This window comes from Colossoma macropomum, unplaced genomic scaffold (genome assembly GCF_904425465.1).
Source record: "Colossoma macropomum unplaced genomic scaffold, Colossoma_macropomum, whole genome shotgun sequence".
Classification (NCBI taxonomy): domain Eukaryota; kingdom Metazoa; phylum Chordata; class Actinopteri; order Characiformes; family Serrasalmidae; genus Colossoma; species Colossoma macropomum.
In genome coordinates this window covers 9,791,706-9,815,070 of record NW_023494786.1, presented here as the reverse complement: position 1 = coordinate 9,815,070, position 23,365 = coordinate 9,791,706, and the positions used below count along the sequence as shown (strand labels likewise).

At 40.8% G+C, this 23,365-nt stretch overlaps 1 protein-coding gene across 3 annotated transcripts in view; it reads left to right on the top strand.

Annotated features, from left to right (window-relative positions):
• cadm1b (cell adhesion molecule 1b) overlaps positions 1 to 23,365 on the top strand; it is a 221,137-nt gene that overhangs the window by 143,310 nt on the left and 54,462 nt on the right. For all 3 annotated transcript variants that reach the window (XM_036560529.1, XM_036560535.1, XM_036560524.1), the window contains 2 exons: positions 14,407 to 14,553; positions 22,294 to 22,446. In XM_036560529.1, the coding sequence (XP_036416422.1) occupies positions 14,407 to 14,553; positions 22,294 to 22,446 (300 nt within the window). The remainder of the gene's footprint in view (positions 1 to 14,406; positions 14,554 to 22,293; positions 22,447 to 23,365) is intronic.

Sequence of the window (23,365 nt, the reverse complement as noted above, 5' to 3'; positions counted from 1 at the left end):
AACTAAAGTTTTTCTCTGTTTAATACAATGTAGTGTTAGTTTTTTTTGCAGTGGACATTATAGCCTTAATTTAGCTTTTATTTTTGAAAAACATTTTCATTTGTATTAAAGTTAACAAGTATATTTCACTGCTAGTTTTCAGAATAGTTTTCTTTAGTGACTGGTATAATTGCTAGTTATCAAATGTCAAATTTGTTAAACTCAAACAGCAGAAAACATGCAAATTACAGAGGGTAGGGCTTATTAGCGGTTTTGTTGGTTTGTTGTGCTAATTGGCTATTTTTCTTATTGCTCATGAGTTATCTTCATAGAAACTTTTTTTGTGTTGTAGCATGTTATCCTCATGCTAAAGGTTTGATTTGGATGCACGTTCCATATTTTTATTGGTTAGGCCTGTATGACTATAAGTGAGTAGGTGCTGGTTGTCTTCTTAGCAGTTACTGATATACAAGCATTAAACCATAAAATCCACAGAAATTACCATTTCGCAATATCGGATAATGTTACAGGTCAACTGATATCATTCGGGCCCTAATGGCAAAGCGAAGTGCTGAAGAGCACTTAGGTAAAGATAACATTTAGTATGCATTGTGTTCTCAAGAGAGCTCATGAGTATTAAGCAAGATAAGTGCTTTCAGAGGCCATTTGGGACAGTAACCCAGCATCTCTGGCTGAACTGAGGTTGTTGTTACCAGATTTTGATAGAGCAGAACAGTCAAGCATGACTAAAAAAACTCCATAAGGTTGCAACCGCTAACCCAATAACCCTGCAGGAAAATGCATTTCCAGTAAAGCAATGCATGAGAAGAAAAGAAAATGTTCTATTCACACAAACAAGACTTTCTTAACAATACAGATATGTAAAATCTATTTAGAACGGTTCCTTCACAATAACCATAGCTGTGATGCAAAAGATTCCATCCACTCCCACACACAATTGCTGCTTCTCCGGCTCTGCTTTCTGCAACGCTTTACCAAGTTCAGTTACACCTCCTGCACAAGGACAAACATATTCCAACTTCGCACAGCGCACATGAATAGGTCCATTTCAACAGCTGAAATCTGCAGTGATGAATAGAACAGAATGGGAGTAATTTCCATTCCTGATCACTCTAAACTTGCCCTGGTTGTGGCTAGAAACATTCAGGGTCCTTATGAAACACAAGGCAGGCTTGAATGGAGTGCTTTCCAAAAATACACTGCACTTTCAGCTCCTTGGTTTTGAACATGAAGGACAAGCTTACCCTCTTCTTAATACTTTGTATGGGAAGCAAATATCCCACCCGAAAAGCAGCTTTTCAAAAGCTAGTGAGTTTGTAATAACATATTAAACAGAAAGCTGTTTCAGATCTTGCAAAAACTGCACAACTGAAGGAACAACTGACAAAAAGACAACCTTGGGAAAAATGCCAAAGCCCACACTTTCTGTCCTCTCAATGTGAAGTCATCAGCATTCAGCTTAGTACTGCTAAGATGGAAGTTCAGTGTTATAAAGCAACTTTTTTGCTAGATTTTCTCATTATGTTGATTTAGAGGTGTATTTTATATCACGATATTGTGATCAGTTTTGCTGTCGTGATAAACAGTATGCTTTTCTGAGCTTATTGTGGATACTCCATACTCAAAATGCTGACGAGAGAGCATAATTAGTCCTGTTTAATTGGATTTAGTGCAGCAAAATATGTGGAATGTTGAATAAAAACATTCTAGTCACAATTTTCGATGGCTGTTTTTAAAGTGGGGCACTTTGTGTCAAAGTACTGTGATACAAATTGCATATCATGAAAATGTCTTGTCTTTAAATATTGTGATATGATCATTTTGCCAAATCCCCAACCCCTAAAATGAATGAGGTCTTTATCATTGTTTTGTTAAGTTGCTACAAAAGACTGCATTTGTGGGCAAGACATGGAGAGGACAACTGCCCATTTGCAAATGTATGATTGACACAGCTCTCATCCACTCACAACCATCACTAAGCACTACTTCCCCTGTCAAGCAAAGGAAAAACTCAGACAGAACTCCTCAGAACAAACCTGCAGTGAGAATGGCGATGGCAGTGAATTAGTCAAAATGATTAGACTAATACTGCTATTCGTATGGGATTAGTTGGAGGTGGAATATTGTAATTAATACCAGGATTACACTGTCATTTTAGTCTCATCTGAATCTGCCATGTCATTCATTTTGACGGCCTGCCCGCTCCCACGCCAGTAAAAGATCCCTGCAGCTTTTTTCTACTATAAAACAAACTGTAGAAATAACCCCAGGATATATTACTACTGTACGAACTGCCATGTCGGCCAATATTCTATCATATAGTGTAGAAAAATAGGTTTAATGTTTTTTCTTATAGAGAAATTTCACTGATTTTTCAACATTTCTGCATAAGTTAATGGTTGAGATGTAAACAAAGCCTTTCAAAGTGCTTTATTGTGAAATGGTTAATTGTAGAGAAACTTACCGACTCTTTACAGTGGTGCTGATAGGAACCAGCGTTTCACAAAAACAGCCATTTTATGTACTGTGCAAAACCACCAGTGACCCTACACAAATTTATATGTAATGTTGATGGTAAAATAGTTGTAAATCTGGAAAAAAAAAAATCTACATCTTTCTCCGCAGTGGACATGACATAGAAAAACTTTCTGTGAAGGAGCTTCAGACACCTGGTTCCTATTACCGCCACTGTGAATTCAATCGAAAACTTGAGTTCAATTCTGAATTATGTAAGTTTCTCTAGAATGGAGCATTTTACATCAGACCTCTCTGGATGACTGTTTACATTTAATTATGCAGAATTTTGAAAAATTGGTGGTATTGGAACAGAGGCCCTCGAAGAAGCATTTGCTTGTGTTCTCTGGGGCACAAATCAAGATGTATGTGTCATTCTGGCTCAAGAGTACAAGCATAAAATATGTAATGTGACAGAAAAAAAAATTGCATCAGTGTTAATTGTGGGCTGTAAATTTCCAAGCTAATGTTAGTGCTAATCACACATTGCATTCACTTCATGGTGACATCTATGTCGATGGATGCTTAGGGTAAATTTCTGAATATATATAAAGACCTTGTATGCAAGATGACGTCCTTCTCAACATCTAACTCTGCGCCAACTAGCTCCAGTGTTAGCTTCAGCATTAGCTCTAGTGTTAACTCATCTGAAGTGCAACTTTCTTAACTCAGACCTCCTATATTGATGAGTGCAAATGTGGTTTCCAGAGTTTGCTTTTGGTATCCTTTCTATTTGGCCTACATTCATGTTTTGTCAGTTCTTAAACATGCATATATGCAAAAGTTTGGGCACCCTTGTTCAATTTAATGTTTTGTTGACTTTCTACATAAAATAGGTGGACATCCTCTACAGAAAGCAAACTTCTACACATTTTAATACACAGTTTATTTGCTGAGTTTAAAGATGGAGTAGGTGTTTTTGTAGAAACCAGGAAGGGTAAGTTGGTTTTTGAAAAAAAAAAATCCAACCCAAAAAATCCCACTCCCTACTTTCAGCCCTCCAAAGCCACTCCCCCAAACACACAAACACACACAGACTAATACATAGCACTGGCCCCGTACATAATGTAGCTACATAAGTAGCTAGCTAAGTTGGCTACATAATTCAGGAAAAAATAACAGATTTTCACCATAAACAAATCAAACCAGATAATAACCTGTCCAACAGAAAAATAGCAACCTTGGTGTCGCTTTCCAGGCCTTTCCAACTCCCTCAGGTTTCGCCACAGTGGGAACATGATGCTGATGTTCAATCTTGTTTTTCCAAACTCCTTTTGTTCAAAGCCTTTTCTACTTCTGTCCTTCTTTTCTTCCCTTCTTTAGCAGTGCAAGCTGTTGTAGATACCTGTGTAACTTTTCTCTGAACCTGGCTCGCTACCGTTTAGCTGTGTGTGAGTGTATGATTGACTCTGCACTTGCACAAATAAGCACATGTGTACATGCATGTGGGCAGGTCGTAAGGTAGGCAGGTAGACAGGCAGGCAGGCCATCCAATCATTTCATTTGATCCAAATGGATGGGATTTTTACAGTCCTTTGGTCTCCACAGATAACGTTTTTTTCTTTTTATTGTCAGACCATTTGGTTTATTGATTGCTATCAGGATGTAAAGAATATTTCAAGAAATAAAACGTGTCTAAAATAAGTCACTTACTGTACATTTAACATATGAGAAAAACAAAACATTAAATGTGGCCTGTGCAGAAGTTAAAGCACATTTTATGTTGTATATTTTTTCAGTATGTAAAATATGCCATATTTAAGTTTGTTCTCTGTAGAGAATGAGCCAACTTATTTTCACTTAGAACATCAACGAATCGTGTCATTTGACTGGGGGGTGTTCAAACTTGCATATGGCTGTATGTCTGGACTGAAAACCTTGTAAAGCTAGTTTATTATAGAGATAATAAAACATTTCAAATATGAGCTTCTACAATTTCCTTTGTGCTGCTTAACTTTTTAAGTGCTACCAGTGCTACCAGGTGGCCTGAGCTGAGTTTGACTGACATAGCAACAGTGACTAAGGATGGCAAGACTTCTTAGAATTTTGCAAATGGTCAGTCGACAAGCACCTGGAAATTTGCAAAAGAAGCCAAGGTGTCCCTGAACCACTGACGGGCAGTGTAGTGGCAAACAAGTGCTTCTGATAGGTCTGTACATTTATTTTAATGATATATTATGGAAAAGCACTGGAGTTTACTCTGAACAAATGAACAAAACAACACTTTGAAATCGACGTCTGATGACTAGCTTTCATCTTATGGACTCATCTCTTGATAATTTAGTCTCTGTGTGATTAATATGAAAAGGAAGAGAAAAATCGAGTAGATTTAAATGCCATTTTAATGAAAACTCTCATGTATTAGTCACTTTTCACGTGGCACTCTATTATACAATTAATTTATTACTTTTCCTTTGAGACCGCCTTGGTAGCTGTATTAACTCCAGTCCCACTGATGACATCACTGATGATTCGTATTTCATTACATCTCTCTGGAATGTACGAAATCTTTGCCACATAATTCAGTGAAATCTCTCGATCGAGGCACAGGCGAGGTGTATTTAATATATATTTAGGTGATATCCGCATTATTAACAGCATGATTAATGCTTCAGATAATTCTCTGGTACAGACCAGGGCTGGACTGGTCTGTTTTTTTTTTTTTGTGCTAGGCTGAGTGTGCATGTGGAGGTGGATGCTAGAATGCTTTATAGCTTTGGGATGCGATGAGATGAGAGCAGAACAGCGGGTTCTCCTCTGAGAATTGATGAAGGGGTTTGTTGTGGGAGTGTGTGTGTCTCTCCCCCATTCCCCCACCGTCCCCCGCCCCATCCCCCCCTTCTGTGAGCTCACATACAGCTCCCCTGACCCTTACCTGATTCTCCTGCTCCTTCATCCATCCAAGGATGAATCCAGGCCACCGCATTCCCCTTCAGTGTGGAGGCCGCCAGGGGCTAAGGCCTGCTAGCTGCTAGTCACACTGCTGCACTGAGTTGTTTCTTGACAGCCCAGGAAAGCCGCCGCAGCCCATTTTAAAAAAGAAATATTGCAGTGGTAGCCCTACTGTGAGCAGGCAAGGCAGCAGGAGCCGTTCTTCTCACCAGCAGTTTAACTTACTAATCAACAGTGGCTGTTGTATACACTGTTACCAACACTTTTACTAACATTAACTCTAACTCTAGCTGTTCATTACTGACATTATACACTCACTGGCCACTTTATTAGAAACACTAATAGTATTGTGCAAATGTCATAGAGCACCCTTTTAATTAATTTCCAGTCAAAGCAGCCATTAAGGACAAATGATTCATTTTTCAACATCAGGAAAAAAGGAGAAAACATATTTTACAGAAAATTACACAGAAAACTAAATACAATTTGACGTTTACCACAGCTTTCATTCTTTTCAGAAGACTTACTTTCAGTTTTTCCAAGAAATCTGCAGGGATGTTTTTCCACTTCTCCAAAGGTTAGCCTTAGACGTTGGTTGCATTTTCTGCTTTTTACAATCCAGGCAATCCCAGTTAGAAATTCAGACATCAGTCTATGAAACCTTACTCCACATTTCAGAGCAAAACTTCCTCTTTTTTGTCCATTTCCTTTTCTCAGTAGGAGCTTCTTGACTGCTACACATCCTTTCAGACTCATTGTGTTGAGTTGTCTTCTCACAGTGGAGGGATGGACAGAAACACCCGTGGATGTTTTCAGATCTGAAACAAGAGTGGAGCTTGATTTTCTCCTCTCTCTCAAAGATGACGGCTTTAAGTGCTGTTTATCTGCTGGTGACAGAGTTGGTGGTCTACCAGGTCTTGCATGGTCGTTAGGAGCCCCATTTTCCCTGTATCTTTTAATAATTTTTTTTTAAACTCCAGTTTTGGAAACTCCTGGTTTTTTTTTTTGGAGTATCTCATATCTAATGTCAGAAATATCTCCTTGAGACATTTTAGATGCATAGAGAGAAGGTGAGTTTGGATAGTTCTTTGTGTGATATTAGTCTCTCACTGAAGGGAAACAATGTCTGTGACTCCTTTGGGAATAGCTTTTGTTGAGAGGACACAGCTGTATTTACTTGATTAAGTTTGAAAGGATGGAAGAGTTAACATGGAAGTAGGGTGCACGAAAGAAGAGCATACAAACTAAACACTGATAGATTTGATATTATACTTAGCATTGGATACTTTAATGTAAGTTTGAGTTAAATACATGTTTCCTGCTCCTGAAAAATAAACACCTTGTCCTTAATGGCCATTTGACTGATTGTATAATGAAAGGGTGATCTCTGACTTTTACAGTACTGTACCTTCAGATCCACCTTGCTAGTTAGACATTTGTAGCCCATCTGTAATGCACAATTTGTGTTAGTCATCTTTTAGCCCTTAATCAGCAGCAGCTGGATATTTTTGGTCCACCATCCAAAATACTTGGTCAGTGGTCCTGTGGTCAGACACTGACCAATGATTAATGAGGTAGAGTGTGGTTGACAAATCGTGCATGACAACAGAATAATCGGTAATTATACACCTACAGTTGTATGAGAAGTTTGAACAGCCATGGTCAAATTATGTTTATTTTCCAAGTGAAAATTAGTCAACACACTGTCTACAGGGAATAAACAGTTTTACAACACAAATAATCATAAGTTATCTTTATATAAACATAAAATATAAAATGTGGCATCACTTTTGCACAGGCCACATTTCATCATTTCTTTCCCAAAATGTTAAATTCAGCAAACAAACAAATTGTGCATTAAAATGTGCAGAAAGGTACAAGTCAATAAAACAATTTGACCAGAGGCACAAACATTTGCATATGACTGTATATAGTGGGCCTATATGGTGGGCCTCAAAGTGGCCAGTGAGCGGAAGCACAAGGTAGTGGACAGTGAGTGTGCATGCAGTATGAATGAATGTAGTTAGCTATAGTTTACCAGCACAAGCAACAATAACAAAAAAGGGATGTATTTTGCATATTTATGATGTATGTTTATTCAGGGGCTTTTATCTGTTCATGTGTGGAGCTCCATTCCAGCTGAAGAAGGTCAGTGTTATCAGAGGTCATCCTGAGCCTGTGTCAGTCACCCAGTGCGGCACAGAGGGAATAGGGCACTTTGGGCCGTGAAGAAGAGACGTGAGCTGTCAGGGTTTAGTGGACAAGCACTGGAGGGGCAAATGACTGATTTCAAACACAATCATTGCTTCTTCTTCTTGCCGCTATTTTTAGCCATCTCACGGGGCATGTCGTACAGATGTGATTACGGCAAATCGTGGTTTGCGTGATTACAGACTGAATGCTGATTAATGCATTGATGCTAGATTGCTCCCGCACATTCTCCTGCCTTCGTTTTTTGCTAGCCGAGCTTGGCTGGTTCTTAGACGCAGGAATCGCTGAGGATTAGCCAAATCCTAAAATACATCTTTTCTTCAATTCTTCAATTCATCTAAATATCATAGATCACCCTTCTCGAGGACAAAACACTTTCAGTGGCTCAGTAGTCTGGCAGTTTTTAAGAGGAGAGAGAACATGAGAATTAAAGGTTTTATTGGATTTGTGCTCGAGAATATTCCATTTCCCCCGTGTACAGTGGTCTGAAGAATTTTCTTCCTCGAGCCTCTGACAGCCTTTCAAACGAGGGCCTGGATATATATATTTTTTTCTGAGTGAATAGCGAATGTGGCAGTGTGAAACCCAGCATCATGTTTAACCTAAGGCTCAGTCCCAGTTCATACAGCACAGCACAGCTCTCATGTCGTCAACACATTCAGCCTGCGTGCCAGCTAATGCTAACTCTCATGAAGTAAAGCAGCATGAGGAGGACAGGAATGATGCTCACTTATTTATTTATTTACAATTCCCCGGCGGCCGTGTGCCGTGCTGCACCTTGGCCAGGCATCGCAGAATCGTGTTAGGTGGGCTGTCTCTACCTATTGAAGTAAGAAAATTGAGATGCTTTTGTAGGCTCGGTAAATATCAAGGGAGGTTGAAGGTGGCTGATTGCTCAGCCATGCAAATTTGCACTGGGTGTTTTCTCACAGCTAACGTTACGGGCCGCCTCCCTCACTGTTTACGAGAACGAGGCATTTAAAAGCATTCTCTGGTAGTTTTTTCCCCCATGCCTCTCAGCTCCGCGGATGTAAATATAGAACAAGGTGACTTTTGCTTTTCTACTGTCTTCACCGGGGAGGCATAATGGAATTCAGCTGCTGAATGTAAACTGAAATGAGTGAGTGCAGTGCTGCCTCTAATTAGAAACTGTTGTAGGCTTGAAGAGGAGTGCATCAGATCGTGTGCAGGTATGGATAGATGGATTGACGTGCGTGTCAGTGATGTGTAGGGGTACTCGAGTACTAAGTTAACAGTTCAGGTACGCGTTCTGTTTCAGCACAGTTAGATGGAGAAAATGTAAAGACTGATAGTGAATCCAAATAAAACAGAACTTTAATGTTCTAACAGGAAAAATGTTAGTTTTGCACGTATTTGTGAGTAAGTATATTACTTTTTGCCTCTCTGAACCACGAGTGCCCAAATGTGAGCCTTGTTATGTGACTGTTGTGATTAAGAAGGCTTTATCACTAACTATCTAACACTAACTACTCGAGCCTGTTTAACATTTTGGCACATTGATGAATGATAAGAAGGGTGCCTTTGGCTCGCCGCAGGATGTATATTGGACTATATGCTGCTGGGGATGTACCGCTGGCTTCAGGCAGCGAGGTTTGGGTGCCTGGGGAGAGCCAGAGTGGAAATCTGTCCCTGAAAGTCAGGTGACCGCATGGGAATGATGTAAGGACTGGGAGGGCGAAAGGAAATCATCATCTTTTTTGAATTCTCCAGTGCTTGATTCCGTGAAGGATGGCCGTTAATCTAGAACCTCCTTAACAGTTGAGCCAAAAACATGGCCAGGCACAAGAGGCAGAGTCCGAAGCATGGCCCTGCATGAGTCAGTCAGAGATGTTTGTGCTGGCCAAACCTGCCATCGAACCATGTATATGGATGGCTACCAACCAACCTGTGGTTTGAGTGGTTGAATAGCCCACTATCTGAAGGGAGCTCCTCTGTGGCCCAGTCAGTCCCAGTGCTCTGCAGAGTGCTCTGCACGGCGAAAAGCGTAAGAGACAATGATTTATTCAGCATCCCTAACTGTGTTGCGAGATCATGCGCTCTCACGATGAGTTCATCAGTGCACCTGCACTCATTGCTAGGGCAGTGCAGGTTGAGACGCAGCGTCTTGTCGGGGGAAACCACTTTAGAGGCAATACAGGCATCCACCGCTGGCATGGAGGCTAGGCCACCACAGAAGAGAGCATTCACCCCACTCTGCTCATTCTAGGCTTATGCTGGCCAGACTGAATGGTGGCTGTAAACTCAGCAATAAAATCCTAACACACAGGCATGGAGAATTTCTCCTCTGTGGCTTTGCGTTTGAAAAAGGCACCAGTTCTTGGCATCTGGGCCGGCAGGGTGTCCAGCAGAAGCTTAGCCAAGACAACCTTCACAGCATTGTACACCTGTTTTGCTGGCATTGCCCTAGATGCCTGCCCATCCTCGCTGGAGTGCCACAATGGAGAGGCAGATCGAGGCTCTGAAGTAAGCTGGGTGTCTCTTACTGAGCCCTCAGTCTGTGCAGAATCAAGCGGGAAATCTGTGTTTGAAGCCACCATGGTGGGAATGTCAAACTCCTCTGCCACAGCAGGCAATGTGTGCTCTGTGGGCTCCAGTAGGGCTTTGGGTCTGCCCTGGCTGGCAATGTTGCCGCTTAAGGCCCTTAACATTGACTTAATTTGGGCTACATCAGAGGAGAGTGAGTCCATCTTCTCAGCCAAACTCTGTCTTCTGTGGCATGTATGACCGAGCCATGGGTTTGCTTTTCTTCCGCAGCAACTCCAGCTTGTTTGGCAGGGGTCATTTTACGTGCATGCTCTCAAGAGAAGTTGGCACCATTGCGCCATTTTCAGCCTCCAACCCTGCTAGTCTCTCCTGCCACTAAGCCAGTGGTATAAAGCTGCAGTTCTTGCAGAGGTCAACCAGCACTTTGCGAAGGTAATTCAAGACAAACATAAGTCATGTTTTTAAGGAAGCAGCAGAGGCAGTGTTACAATGACAGCAAACTTGATGGGAAAATGAGTCGGTCAAATGAGGTTTGAAGTGTAACTAGCAGAAGCTAATGGAAAAGTAGTAGCCTGTAGCCTGTTAGCTCTGTTCTGTATGCGGCCGCTCCAGCTAACTCGAGGTGGCTTAAGTAGGGCAGGCTGGTTGATAAACTTCAGCCGCGACACTGAGCACTGCTCAAGGAGTGGCTCAATGATGCTGCCTCACTCCCAAAATTCCAGAAGTCCAGAAGGTCAGTGAAGAAACAGCCCGTACAGGATGAAAGTTTTTAAGGCTCTGACCAAGTAACCAGAGTTAATGAATTACTCGGTTCGAGAAGTGAAAAAAAAGGGGGAAGACTGTAGTTTGGCTAAAGTATATATAAGTTTGACTATGTCACATGCTGGTGTCATTAGGTGACTATTTCATAGGAATACTTTCTCGGACTGCAGCTGGCTCAGGCTCCAGCCCTAATTTCCTAAATGCTAATTTCAAGTTATATTTTAGGTTTTCCAGATTTTTTCCTTCCCTGCGGTTAACCAGATATCCATTCATTAACTCTTGCAGATATTCAAATATCAAAATTAGTTGAATGCACATCCCTAGTACGTGTATTGATGTATGCACTAAGGCTGTATAAGAGCTGTCTGATTCCAGAAATTTTGGAGTTCCGAGTGATAGTGGGAATCAATGGAGTTGATTCCAAGAGTTGATTTCTCAGAATTTTCTCAATTCTTCATTCCCAAAATCAAAACAGAGGTCTGGATATGTAGAAAGTACAATATTAAGTACATAATACACTACTATGATTTATGGCATGTGTGACAAGGGATCTTAACATAAGCTACCTCCTCAGTTGTTCTTCAGTTCAGTTCTTCACTTTAATTTATATGACCTATTTGACCTTAGCAAGGCAGTTTAGAGAGCTAACTCAGCTAAATTAACCTAGCTGACTACAATTACATTTAGCTGTTTAGATGATATTGTATGACTATATTGTAGATTTGACTTTGTTTTAAACTTTCTCTAAAGCAAAATACAGCCAGTTTGTTGACGTGGGTCTTGTGGAGGAGTCCATTTTTTGGACAAGCTTTGTAACAGACTCATTTCCCAAATGCCTGGATGCCTGGAATCAGAGTCGACACTTCTTGGGATTGACTCTGAGCCCTAGGCTGTACAGTGTCACTTGTTAATAGTTACTGTGACATTGATGTGTGCAATAATGATTTCTCAAGGGGTTACAGTATGCAAAAGACGTCATTCCTCCCACCTAAATGTCGGGCTCAGACCGGGCACGGATTTCTCATCCGGGTTCTCACAGCCCATCTCCCAAATTTTAGTTACTATATAGGTGCACTTTCTCTGCATACTTTGTTAGCCCCCTTTTACCCTGTTCTTCAGTGGTCAGGACCCCCATGGACCCTCACAAAGCAGGTACTATTTAGGTGGTAGATCATTCTCAGCACTGCAGTAACACTGACGTGGTGGTGGTGTGTTACTGTGTGTTGTACTGGTGTGAGTGGATCAGACACAGCCGTGCTGCTGGAGTTTTTGAACACTGTGTCCACTCACTGTCCACTTTATTAGACACTCCTACCTTGTCAGTCCACTTTGTAGATGTAAAGTCAGAGACAATAGCTCATCTGCTGCTGCACAGTTTATGTTGTCATCCTCTAGTCCTTCATCAGTGGTCACAGGACGCTGCTCACAGGACGCTGTCGGCTGGATATTTTTAGTTGGTGGACTATTCTCAGTCCAGCAGTGACACTGAGGTGTTTAAAATCTCCAGCAGCACTGCTGTGTCTGATCTGCTCAGACCAGCGCAACACACACTAACACACCAGCACCACGTCAGTGTTACCGCAGTGCTGAGAATGATCCACCACCCAAATAGTACCTGCTCTGTGAGGGTCCATGGGGGTCCTGACCACTGAAGAACAGGGTAAAAGGGGGCTAACAAAGTATGCAGAGAAACAGATGGACTACAGTCTGTAATTGTAGAACTACAGTGTGCACCTATATAGTAAGTGGAGAGTTGAGAGTTGATAAAATGGACAATGAGCGTAGAAACAAGGAGGTGGTCATAATGTTATGCCTGATCGGTGTATGTGTGTTATTTAACCATGCTGTGTCATGGCAGTTGCAGTGCTTTTGCTTTAAGGTCTTTTGATTGTTATATTTGTCTAGTTTGTATTTTTTATTTTATTAATATGTTTATTTGATTACTTTTATTACTGCTTTCTTTTGTTACTTTAATTAAGCTGTTTGTGTCTGTTCTCTATGGTATAGCTTCTGTGCTTTTGGGTGCATGTCTAGGGTTTGTTGTGATTTTATTTTGTATAGCTTTGGGTATTAGAGAAGCGTGCTACAGTTCGACACTGAGTGGTGATTGGCTGGTTCGGTTCAGTTCAGTTTTGGAGAGTTTTGAGTTTTAGGTCAGGTCGGGTTTAAGCTCAAAACTTGATGATGGGGGTCAGGTAGGCAACAGACAATACTAGTATTGCAAGGCCATTTCGTGTAGCCCCAGCATGGATCCGGTATACAGGGCAGGCCAGTTTTATGCCATTGAGAGCTTGCTGTTGATTGCTAGCTTCCATCAGCATGTGTTAGATGGAGAGGGCTGATAAAGTTGTGCCGTGAGCAGCAATTACCAGGCCTCTCCTCCCCCTGCTGTGATCCGCAGGCTTTAGCCCAGCTGTTCCACACTCACCTGCTACACACAGCCCTGTAAAAATCAATATGGCCAAACAGACCACTGAGACAGAACATTTTAACATTGCATGTGCAATTTCCAGTACACATGTGGGTTTCTTTTCCCCTGTGCAAAGTAAAAGCGTGGGTGATTTTGTTTTCCAGAGTAGCCGTTTGTTTTCTACTCCACACTATGCATGGACATCGTAGGGTTTTTATTTTTATACTATGCTTGATCATCATCTTTTGAAGAACTGCAGTCTTCAGCCTCCAATTCTACAACCAAGCTCCATTGTTACCATCGTGTACACAAAAATGGAAGTAGCTATTTCATGGTCTTGGTATTCTAACCATTGCTATATTTTCTTTTTTTATGGCTACAAATGTGGTAAGCCTGGTTGACCTCTTGAAGGGTCAATCTGGCCAAAATGGAAAAACCATTGCTATGGCTGTAAACATGCGCACTTGCCTCCTACAGTGGTGATCTAGAGTCAATAGAGTGAAATTTTCCAGGTTAAAGATTAGGAAAACACCGTTTTGCTGATGTATCTTCAAAGTGGGAAGAACTTTCAGGGCAGGCTGTTTTTATGTTGTATTTATTAGCTTCTACATCAGTGGCTACACTAGCAGTCACCGCGGGGAGAATTCGCAATGGCCGTATGACGTATTTGCACAGTGCATTTTGGGTATTGTAGTGAAACTACACTGGGTGAAAACATAAAAGGGACACGAAGTTGTGAATTCTGTCCACCAATGAAAAGCTGATGAAAGCAATGATGCACTACAGTGTTTTAGATAACATGACAAATAACAAGTGGTAGGTTTTGCCTGGAATGGCCTTTAAAACAGCAGTACTTCCAATTTCTCACTCCCGTAACTACATAACGGACATATTAGCTCCTTTGTAGTTACTGAATAATTCATAGCAAGTTACTGAGTCACAGGTCTTTAGACTAACAGCTGAATAACAAATCTGCAGTTTAATAAACAAAACAGTTGTGCAGAAAAATCAATTTCAGGACTCAGCTAGTCTAGTGCTCAAGAGAAAGCGGAAACTAAAAACACCAGCGCTGTATAAAAAAGGTCTTTGTTCTCTTTCCTTTGCCTCTGCAGCACAGGGTCAAAACCTGGTGACGGGAAACGTCTCGGTGATTGAGGGTGAGACGGCAACCATCAGCTGCCGGGTGAAGAACAACGACGACTCGGTCATCCAGCTCCTCAACCCCAACAGACAGACCATCTACTTCAGAGACGTCAGGCGTAAGAACTGCTTCCTTCACTTACTCTCACATTATGCACAAGGCCAGACCTCGAGAACATATGCAAGTACCTGCTGTATAAACAGAGTCAAATGCAAATGTCTTTTTAAAACCTTGTTTCAGTGACTCTCCATTTCAATATCTTCGGAGCAGCTGCTATATATATATATATATATATACACAGAAAAGCTAGTTTACTATGTACATCTGTCTTGTATCTACACTCAGTGGCCATTTCATCAGAAACACGTACTATATAGATGCACTTGGTGGGTTTACAGTTATTGATCTGTTGCTGCACAATTTATCTGCCTCCCTTTAACTCATCCATTAATGGGAAGACAGCACCATAGGACCACTATAGGACCACCCCTGAGGCACAGCACTGGTGCTGTAGTTTTTAATCACAGCAATGTCACTATTGCTTTAAAATGTCAAAAAACGCACCATCCACAGCAAGTCACATATGCAAGGAAAGCACGTGTGTATCGTAATCTGTGTTTTATTTTAAATGAGTAGCCCGATTCCTTCATCAGTCCTGATATGTTGTCTAGTTTCTGAACATTCCATATGGAAAGGGAAGTTGCCTGGTTGCCCCCTGCTGTTTGCATTTAAAACATAGTTTAACAATGAAATGGGGGTGCTGTACATTACAGGTTGTATAATATAACTTGCAGAGTAATTGAGCATGTTCCAAAAATGGTCTACAAAATCTGTGGTGTGCAGATGAAGTCACTAAAAATTACCACATGAATTAGTGCGAGCAACCAGCAAATATATATGAATGTATATCTTACAATATTTTGTAAAATAAAACACTAAATAATAGTCAAACTTTTTTGTAGCTTTTGGAAGCAAATGATGTTAAGGTTCTCCTCTGTTCCTTCTTCTCTAAAACTTATTCAGAATCACCACCTAAAGTCATCTGAACATAAACCAAACAATATTCATCCATTTTTACCAATGAAAACATAGCAATGATAACATTCTGATCTGACCTATTTGCATTTTGGAACAAGTGAACATCGACAAACCAATAATTAGATTGTCAACTGGCAAACAGATTTTACTGGAGCATGTAGAGAAAGGACTGTTACTCTGAAGGTTTTGTTGATGTTCAATAATGACAGAAAAGAAGTTCTTTCCAGTAACCTCAGATGGAGGCATTGCACTCAGCTGGTCTCAAGAACAATTTCTGAGTCCACTTTACCCTTAGACTGAGGCAAGACTGAGTCACAATAATGTCAAGACAGAGACTAAACTTGAGTACTTCAACACTAAAGGCAGGTATTAAGTGGTCGATAAGTGTGCAAAGTGTTTAAGACCCAGCAACACCGCTGTGCCTGATACTCCTACCAGCACAACACACACTAACATGCCATTATCATGTCAGTGTCACCGCCGTGTTGAGAGTGGCCCTCCACCTACAGAATATCTGGTTAATGGTGGTCTCTGCATCGATGAATGGTGTCGAGGGGGCTGTTTAACTTCAGCTACAGTCAGAAACTGTAAACCTGAAAAGTGCGCTGACAGTAATATGCAAACGTTTAGGTGCCCCATGGTCAAATGACATTTTCTTGATTTTCTAAGTGAAAAGACGTTAACATCCTCTACAGAGAACATGCTTCTGCACATGTTAATGCACAATTATTGTGTATTTACAGAATTCAAAATATTGGAAAACAGAAATCACAAAATGTGGTCTGTGCAAAAGTTTATATTTTATGTTTTATTTTTTCTCAATAGATTAAACTCGGCAAATAAACAGAATCTGTGTACTAAAATTGGCAGTAAAATGCTATATATTGTGTCTCATTGATGTCTGCATACAACTCACTGCATACATGTGAGATGTTTCCGATAAAATGGCAAGTGAGTGTAGATACAAGACAGGTATAACTAATAAACTAGCAGCTATGTGTTTTATACACACTGTCGTCCCTCTCTCATCCTTGTGGGCTTCATCTGTCACCTTCTGGTTAAGCCGAGCTTTGGTTTGAAGGCTTCTTATTATTGAAAAGTGCAGCAAGGCATGGCATTGTTGACAAGGTCCTTCTAACAACTGAGTGACAGTGTGTAATTGTGTTGGCCTGATTAGAGCACTCCGAACAGTCCATTTATATTCTAGCCTTGAGATTGTTTAGATCCTCCGCTGGCGTGCTGCATGCAAAGCATATAATCATGCCTTCTCTGCCTAATAAGGGCCTTGATGAGCTGCTAAGTGATGGTCTGACCGGTAATCAGCGTCTACTTTAGCCTGTAAGAGGGAACCTCCTGCAATTGTGTTCCCACTCCTCCAGCGCCCTCCGCTTACTCCCTCTATTTTAGCATCGCAGGAATGAAAGTGAAAGTTTTCCAGGGATTCTAAATGACACTCCTTGCAGATGCCCTCTATAGGCACTGGGAAGGCTATAATTTAATTCATGTATGTTGGGTTCGCATGCCGAGGGCAGGTTTAGCTTTGTTGTGAAAACAGAATATTTATGAATATGACCCGCTTTTGTGGCGTGTCCTTTTGTTGGGCTCGCTCATTGATATTAAGATAAAAACCGGAATATGTATTTATATTAATTATGCATTACCATATGCCATACCGTTTTTTTTTGTTGTTTTTTTTTCAACTGGTTTGTTTCTGTTTGACCCTTTTTTCTCCCTTGAGATATTCTACTTCACAAAGAAGAGAGAAGGGAAAAAGGCAGTTGTTTTCACACACTCCTTTGTTAAAGAGGAAAGTGAGCTAGGGTTTTTTTTTTCCAGCGCGAAGCACATTATTCGGGATTATAATGCTGCTCCTGCACATTCCTCCGCTCATATGGAAGCAAAAGAGCAGATTCTTTTAAAAGGTCAGGCTACATTTTTGTCATGTCTTTACATAAAATCTAATAGATGTGTCTTAGTGCAACATAATTCTAGTAGCTGTATTTCACTGCCAATTATACCTGACAAGATCTCTTCCCGAGAGAGAGAGGGAGAGTGAGAGAGACCGACAGGACTCTGGCCACTAGCTCTGACATTAGGACTGTGGATGTGGCTTTGCGGATTGCTCAGTCTTCAGTCTCTTTAGTGCTGTAATGTATTATTCCGTCTAATGTTTACTGGGCTGCTAGCGCTCTGTTTGTGGGGAAAGTACGGCCTCTTTAACAATTCATGGATTTAACCCTTCAGCATGGATGGAGAGGGTTTTTAAGAGTGGTCAGCTCCAGATAACGCCTAACTTAAAGCGTTGAATCCATAACGTATGGCGGAAATGTTGCAAAGATGATCAAAATAAAGCATGAGGCTTCGAATATGCCAAGCTGAAACCTCACTGTACTAACTCTATGTTAATCAACCGTTGCATAACATCGGTAATAAAGCACTTCAGTGTGGTAGATGGGCCAGGTCCACTTAATGTCCACTTTGGCCATAGTAAAATGGATCAGCATCTGGAACTGGAGCTTTTGGTGTGCTACTGTGGTTTCTATCAATATAACGATTAACTATGCAAAATAATTTAATAAATTGCGATTAATTATTTAACAGCCCCAGTTGTTTGACAACCCCTTATATAAACCAACACAAATTGTTGATGAAGCAAATGATTCCAACGTTTTGATTGGTAGTGTGTCTAAATAATGAGACACTGATATATCACATTATTAAAGGTAAAGAGAAGAGTAAAAGGCAAAATGAGCTGTTTTGTGGCCTCTGCATAGAAGAACAAATGCTAATACAAATATGAACGTGTGCTAGTTCTGCATGATGCTTAGCTTCCTTACTCCAACCTGAAAAAAAGCCTTTTATGCTCTTCCGTGTAACACCTCTTTGTTATTTCGTTTTGTGTGATTGTGAAAGCGGATGAGGGAGAAGTATTGCGCATAGCAAGCCAACTGGGACACAGAAGCATTCAAATCCACTTACTGTCAGCCACTTACAGAGTGTTTTGCCTCCAAATCTCTAATGCACTCTAATGATCCTCGATAATATATTTATTTGTCACTGGGGCTGCGTTTCTCTCAGGCCTTCCGATCCTTCTTCTTCAGCGCTAGCTTGTACTGGACGTGTTGGATTAATGCAGTGAGCTTGTCCCTGTAGTAGCTCTCTCCCACTTTTCGGTGCGCTGAATGAGAAAGCTCAGGTAGCACATGTCAGCGAATGAAACGAGCTCACGTCGACAGCTATTCAATTCCAGACGTAGCCAGAGCAGTCCTTTCATCCCACGCTGGCTCCTCAAAAAAACAAGTAGGCCTCATCATTATTCTTAGGAGCAAGACATTTTTCCACAGACTCTTCAAATTAGGAGCTGGGATTAAGAGCAAGTTCCTAATGTAAGCTCTCAGAACTTGTGATCAAGATTCTCAATTAGGGCTCTGACGCAGACTTTCAGAGTTTCAGCATGTCAGAAATACTCGGCGCTTCCTCAGGCCTGTCAGACAGAGGAGCGTTCACTCATTCTGCATAATGCTAAAGCACTTCATGCCTATGTTATTTCTGCCTTGCAAAGCTGTACTACGTAAGATTTTTTTGTTATAGCTGAAAGAAGTAGCATTACTGAGTCAAAAACTCAGTAATGAAATATGCTAAAATGTGGTGTGCATGTACTGCTGTGAGTCACCCTGTAAAGCATGAAATAATCATGTAAAAGTAGAGTGTTTTGGACCACGTCATATGTCCAAGTATTAACGTCACACGCACAGGCTCAAAAAGAAGGGCCGGCTCAATGTTTAGGTCTCAAATGCCAAATGAAGATATGATGACGATTGTAGATAATCTACTTACATCTTCGGAAGACGTCCTTCATCTCATTTTGAGTTCTTTGGGGTCCAAAATACAACTGTCATTAAAAATGTTCTTCCGCACATTGTGTGCAATTACACATTAACACCAGAGAGGTCTCTGAATCTTATGTAGTGTAGTTTTAATCTATTTGGAATCAGTGTTCGATCTAAACTAGAGTCGAACTGGGTTCTTTCCAGGCCACAGCTCTGCAGAGATTAGGATTTTCCCTTTTCTAACACTCATGAAAGCCTTGATGAGATGAATCAAGTGTGTGTAATGAAGAAGAATGATACAGAGCTGTGGCCCAGAAGGAACCCAGTTCGACACCCCTGGTTTAACCCACGTTACAGGGATGGTAACCCCTGTTATGTAATTCTCCTTTATTGTTTCAATGTAATCTTTTCCTTTATTTTGGTATTTAAAGAATATGATCTAACAAAGGTGAATAGATTACTATTTTTCACACTTCAGTCGCTTTTGTTACTCAGATGAAACAAGTCAATGACGAGGCTTTAGTGATCTGAATTGTGTATTGAACATATGCTCATGCTCATCCGGAATTTGTCGCAGGGTAATAAAGACAGTTCTGTGATTTACATAGTGATAAACCCTAGTAGCACACAGAAAGCTCCAGTTCCTCATGCTGATCCATTTTGCTACTCCAAACATGACGTAGTAACTGCCTACCAACAATACAGACCAACAAAATAAGATTTACCTGAGCCGGAAATTTTGAACAGGACCAGAATCCAGCCTTAGAACATTCAGTCCACTCAGGAAGGACCTGACTCACAATGCCAAGTTTAGAATCCAAACCTGACTTCAGCCTGACAAAAGCCTGTTTTACGTAATTTCACTTTACTCCAGAGTGCCAGATTTAAAACTGTCGAAGGTAATAAAAGCAGGTAGGAGGAAAAAAGTAAGGAGAAAAGGAAATGCTTTCTTTTACAGTTCTCAGTTCTAGGTATTTACTAGGAAAGTGTAAGGTACAAACTCTAAAGTACTAGAAAATTATTTTTGTTAACAGGACACCAACTTCCAAGACAGTTTCACTGAATTACACGGAAATGCTAAACAGGTTCTAGACATTAAGTGGTTGAGTGTGTGGTACAATTCCCAAAGTGAAGTGTAGTTATGCTGGGTAAAATGATGAGCACCAAGACAATCTAACTGAATTGCACTTCAATAGCCAACAGATTCTAGCTATTAAACAGATTTTTCTAGATAATAAACTGATAAGGGCATAGTAAAATACCTCATAATTAATTGGAGTAGCAATGTTGTAAATAAACAAATAAATTCACATTAAATTTCACTATAACGTCACACTTTTAAGGAGGACAGTAAATTGGAAACACCTTAGAGTACCGGGTAAGTTACACGGTGTAAAATGACAGCACAAAATATGGTTGAAGTAAATGGTTCCAGTAAAACCAGAATAAGAATCATTACTTTCTTTTACAGTCCAGAGTCAGTTTTGTTTATAGCTTACAGACAGGTACATACTATCTAAGACTATTTGTAATTCATTATAATTACACAATTACACATAACTAATTACACAGTTCTTTAGAGTTTGTACCTCATACTTACTCAGTTAACACCTGGAACCTGTTTGGCATTTCAGTGTTATTTAGTTAGACTGCCTTGGAACTTACCAGAATAATACTAAAATCAACACCCAGTACTTTGGAGTTTGTACCTCCCACTTACCTGGTTAATACTTAGAACTAAAGAAACTGATGTACACCAAATTCTGTTGAAGTGCCAAAAAGAGTTTTTTGGAGCAATGCCATAGAAGATACCAGAGAAGTTCCCCAAAGAACCTTTCAGTGGTACCTTTTTTGTAAATGAGATGCATGAGTATGAAGAACCATTTCAGAGTTTAAAGAACCTCTACATAATGTACATGTTCTATATCAAAATTTGTTCTTAAAAACAGAATGTCTGAGCCGAAAGCCACTTAGGGTGTGTTCAGATTTGGCAGGTTTGGTTCGATTTGGCTCTGTTGATGCAGTTCATTACAGCAAGCGAGAACGCTGCCATCTGAACTCTGATGCGCACCAAATAAGCGGGCTGAGGCACTTTTAGCAAGACTGTCTCAGTTCACTTCTAAACAAACTCTGGTGCGGTTTATTTGATATATGAACGCAATAAGGACCAAAGAACAGATGAACCCCATCATCTCTTCTCTGCAGAACTTCTTTGGTAAGCAGAAAAGACAAGAGTTCCCAATGCTGTTTTGACATGTGCATGTGTTTTAACATCTCTTCATCAGCTCTGAATGAGTAACTATAGAATGGATAGTTTTGGTTTTGAAACGAGGCTGAGGCACGCTTGAAGCCATTATAAAATAAACAATGCACACATTTGACTGCACATATAAAATATATTATGTATTAAGGCACCAATGTTTCTCCCTTCTGTAAAAGCAGGAAGACACTTAAAAATTTCACCCTGCTTTGCATTGTGCAGAACCACAGTAGGGAGTCTTATGGCTTATTGCTCTAGTATCACAAGACATACATAAAACCAGTGAGCTCAGACAGAACAGAAAATGGCACGACTCAAGGTGAGGTGGACACTAGCTCAGTTACTGTATGTCATAAAAATCTGCCCAATTAGTTGTGTCTTTTCACTCGTATGACTTTTGTTTACATCTTTTGGTTCGATGTTAATTATGTTAGTGTGAACATTAAGCAAACCAGAACCAAAATGCAGCAATGTATCATTTTCTGCTTTGGTCCGGACCAAGGGAACTGAAGTATAAAAACAAGTGTGTATAAACCTGAATCTGAAATCTAAACCCAACAAATATTTGAGAAGTCCAACCAAATCCGGGTGTGAATAGTCAGGTCCTGGTGGGTTGGGACAAATATTTCGAGCTGTAGTCTAGGCTCTGTGTTGTGAATTCTCCTCATGTGGCCTGAGTCACCCCTCCCTACACCCTTGTCTCTCACTCTTCATGCTTGTGTTTTCCCAGCCCTGAAGGACAGCCGGTTTCAGCTGGTTAACTTCTCCGACAACGAGCTGCGCGTGTCGCTGTCCAACGTGACACTGTCGGACGAGGGACGGTACGTGTGCCAGCTCTACACGGACCCCCCGCAGGAGGCCTACGCAGACATCACCGTCCTGGGTATGCCCGAGCACCTTTCTGAATGCTAAAATCATGATTATTGATTTCCCTCATTGATCCTTTCAGTCAATTGAACCCGTCTAATTGAATCCCACCATGACACAATATCAACCAATTACCCTCATGCCGTTTCCAATAACATGGGCGAAGAAAAGAGGAACAGATGTTGAGCTATTGATATTGGCGGTCCACTTTTGGCAGCCGAATCGACCGAATTCCTCTTAGATGTTGAAAAGGCCCCATCGAGCGATTTTGTTTTTTTGTTTTTTTTCCCCCTCCAGTCAGCTTTTGTGGGGCCTGCAGCATTGAGTGCCATTGATGTTTGGAGGTTTATTATAGAGCGTATTTTGGACATCCCAGGGAGCTGAATGTAAGCGAACATGCTCCGAAATGACTTGATTGTTTTTGTACTGTTATGCAGGGACTGTATACAGTCACAGCATGGATGCTGAACTGGTGGACGTGGGAGCACTAAGCTTTATATTAGATAAAGAGCTAAAACAAAAACAAAAAAAAAAACAAACAAAAAAAAACAGCCCTTATCGAGAGGGATCTCACAGTATCACCAGGAATGTGCTACATGGTTGAATATGCCACTAGCACTCAGCATGGGAAATGCGAAGGCTAAATATGGTGCAGACGCAGGAACAGACACGCTAGAAAACACAAACATGGCCCCGCAAGGTCTCAGCAAAGAGCGGCTCGTCATATTAAACATTGCCATTTGCTCGATGGACGTAGGCCAACAGACAAGATGGTAAACAGAAATAAATTCAAGGTCCAAAAGTGATTACTGCTTTCATAGCTGTGGTGTAGAAGAGCTTGCAGGCAGTAGATGATTGTAAAGCAGCACACTGACATTCAGTGTCAACCACATTTTCATTTGAGCCATTGTTAGAGATTAGAAGATCTCTAGAGA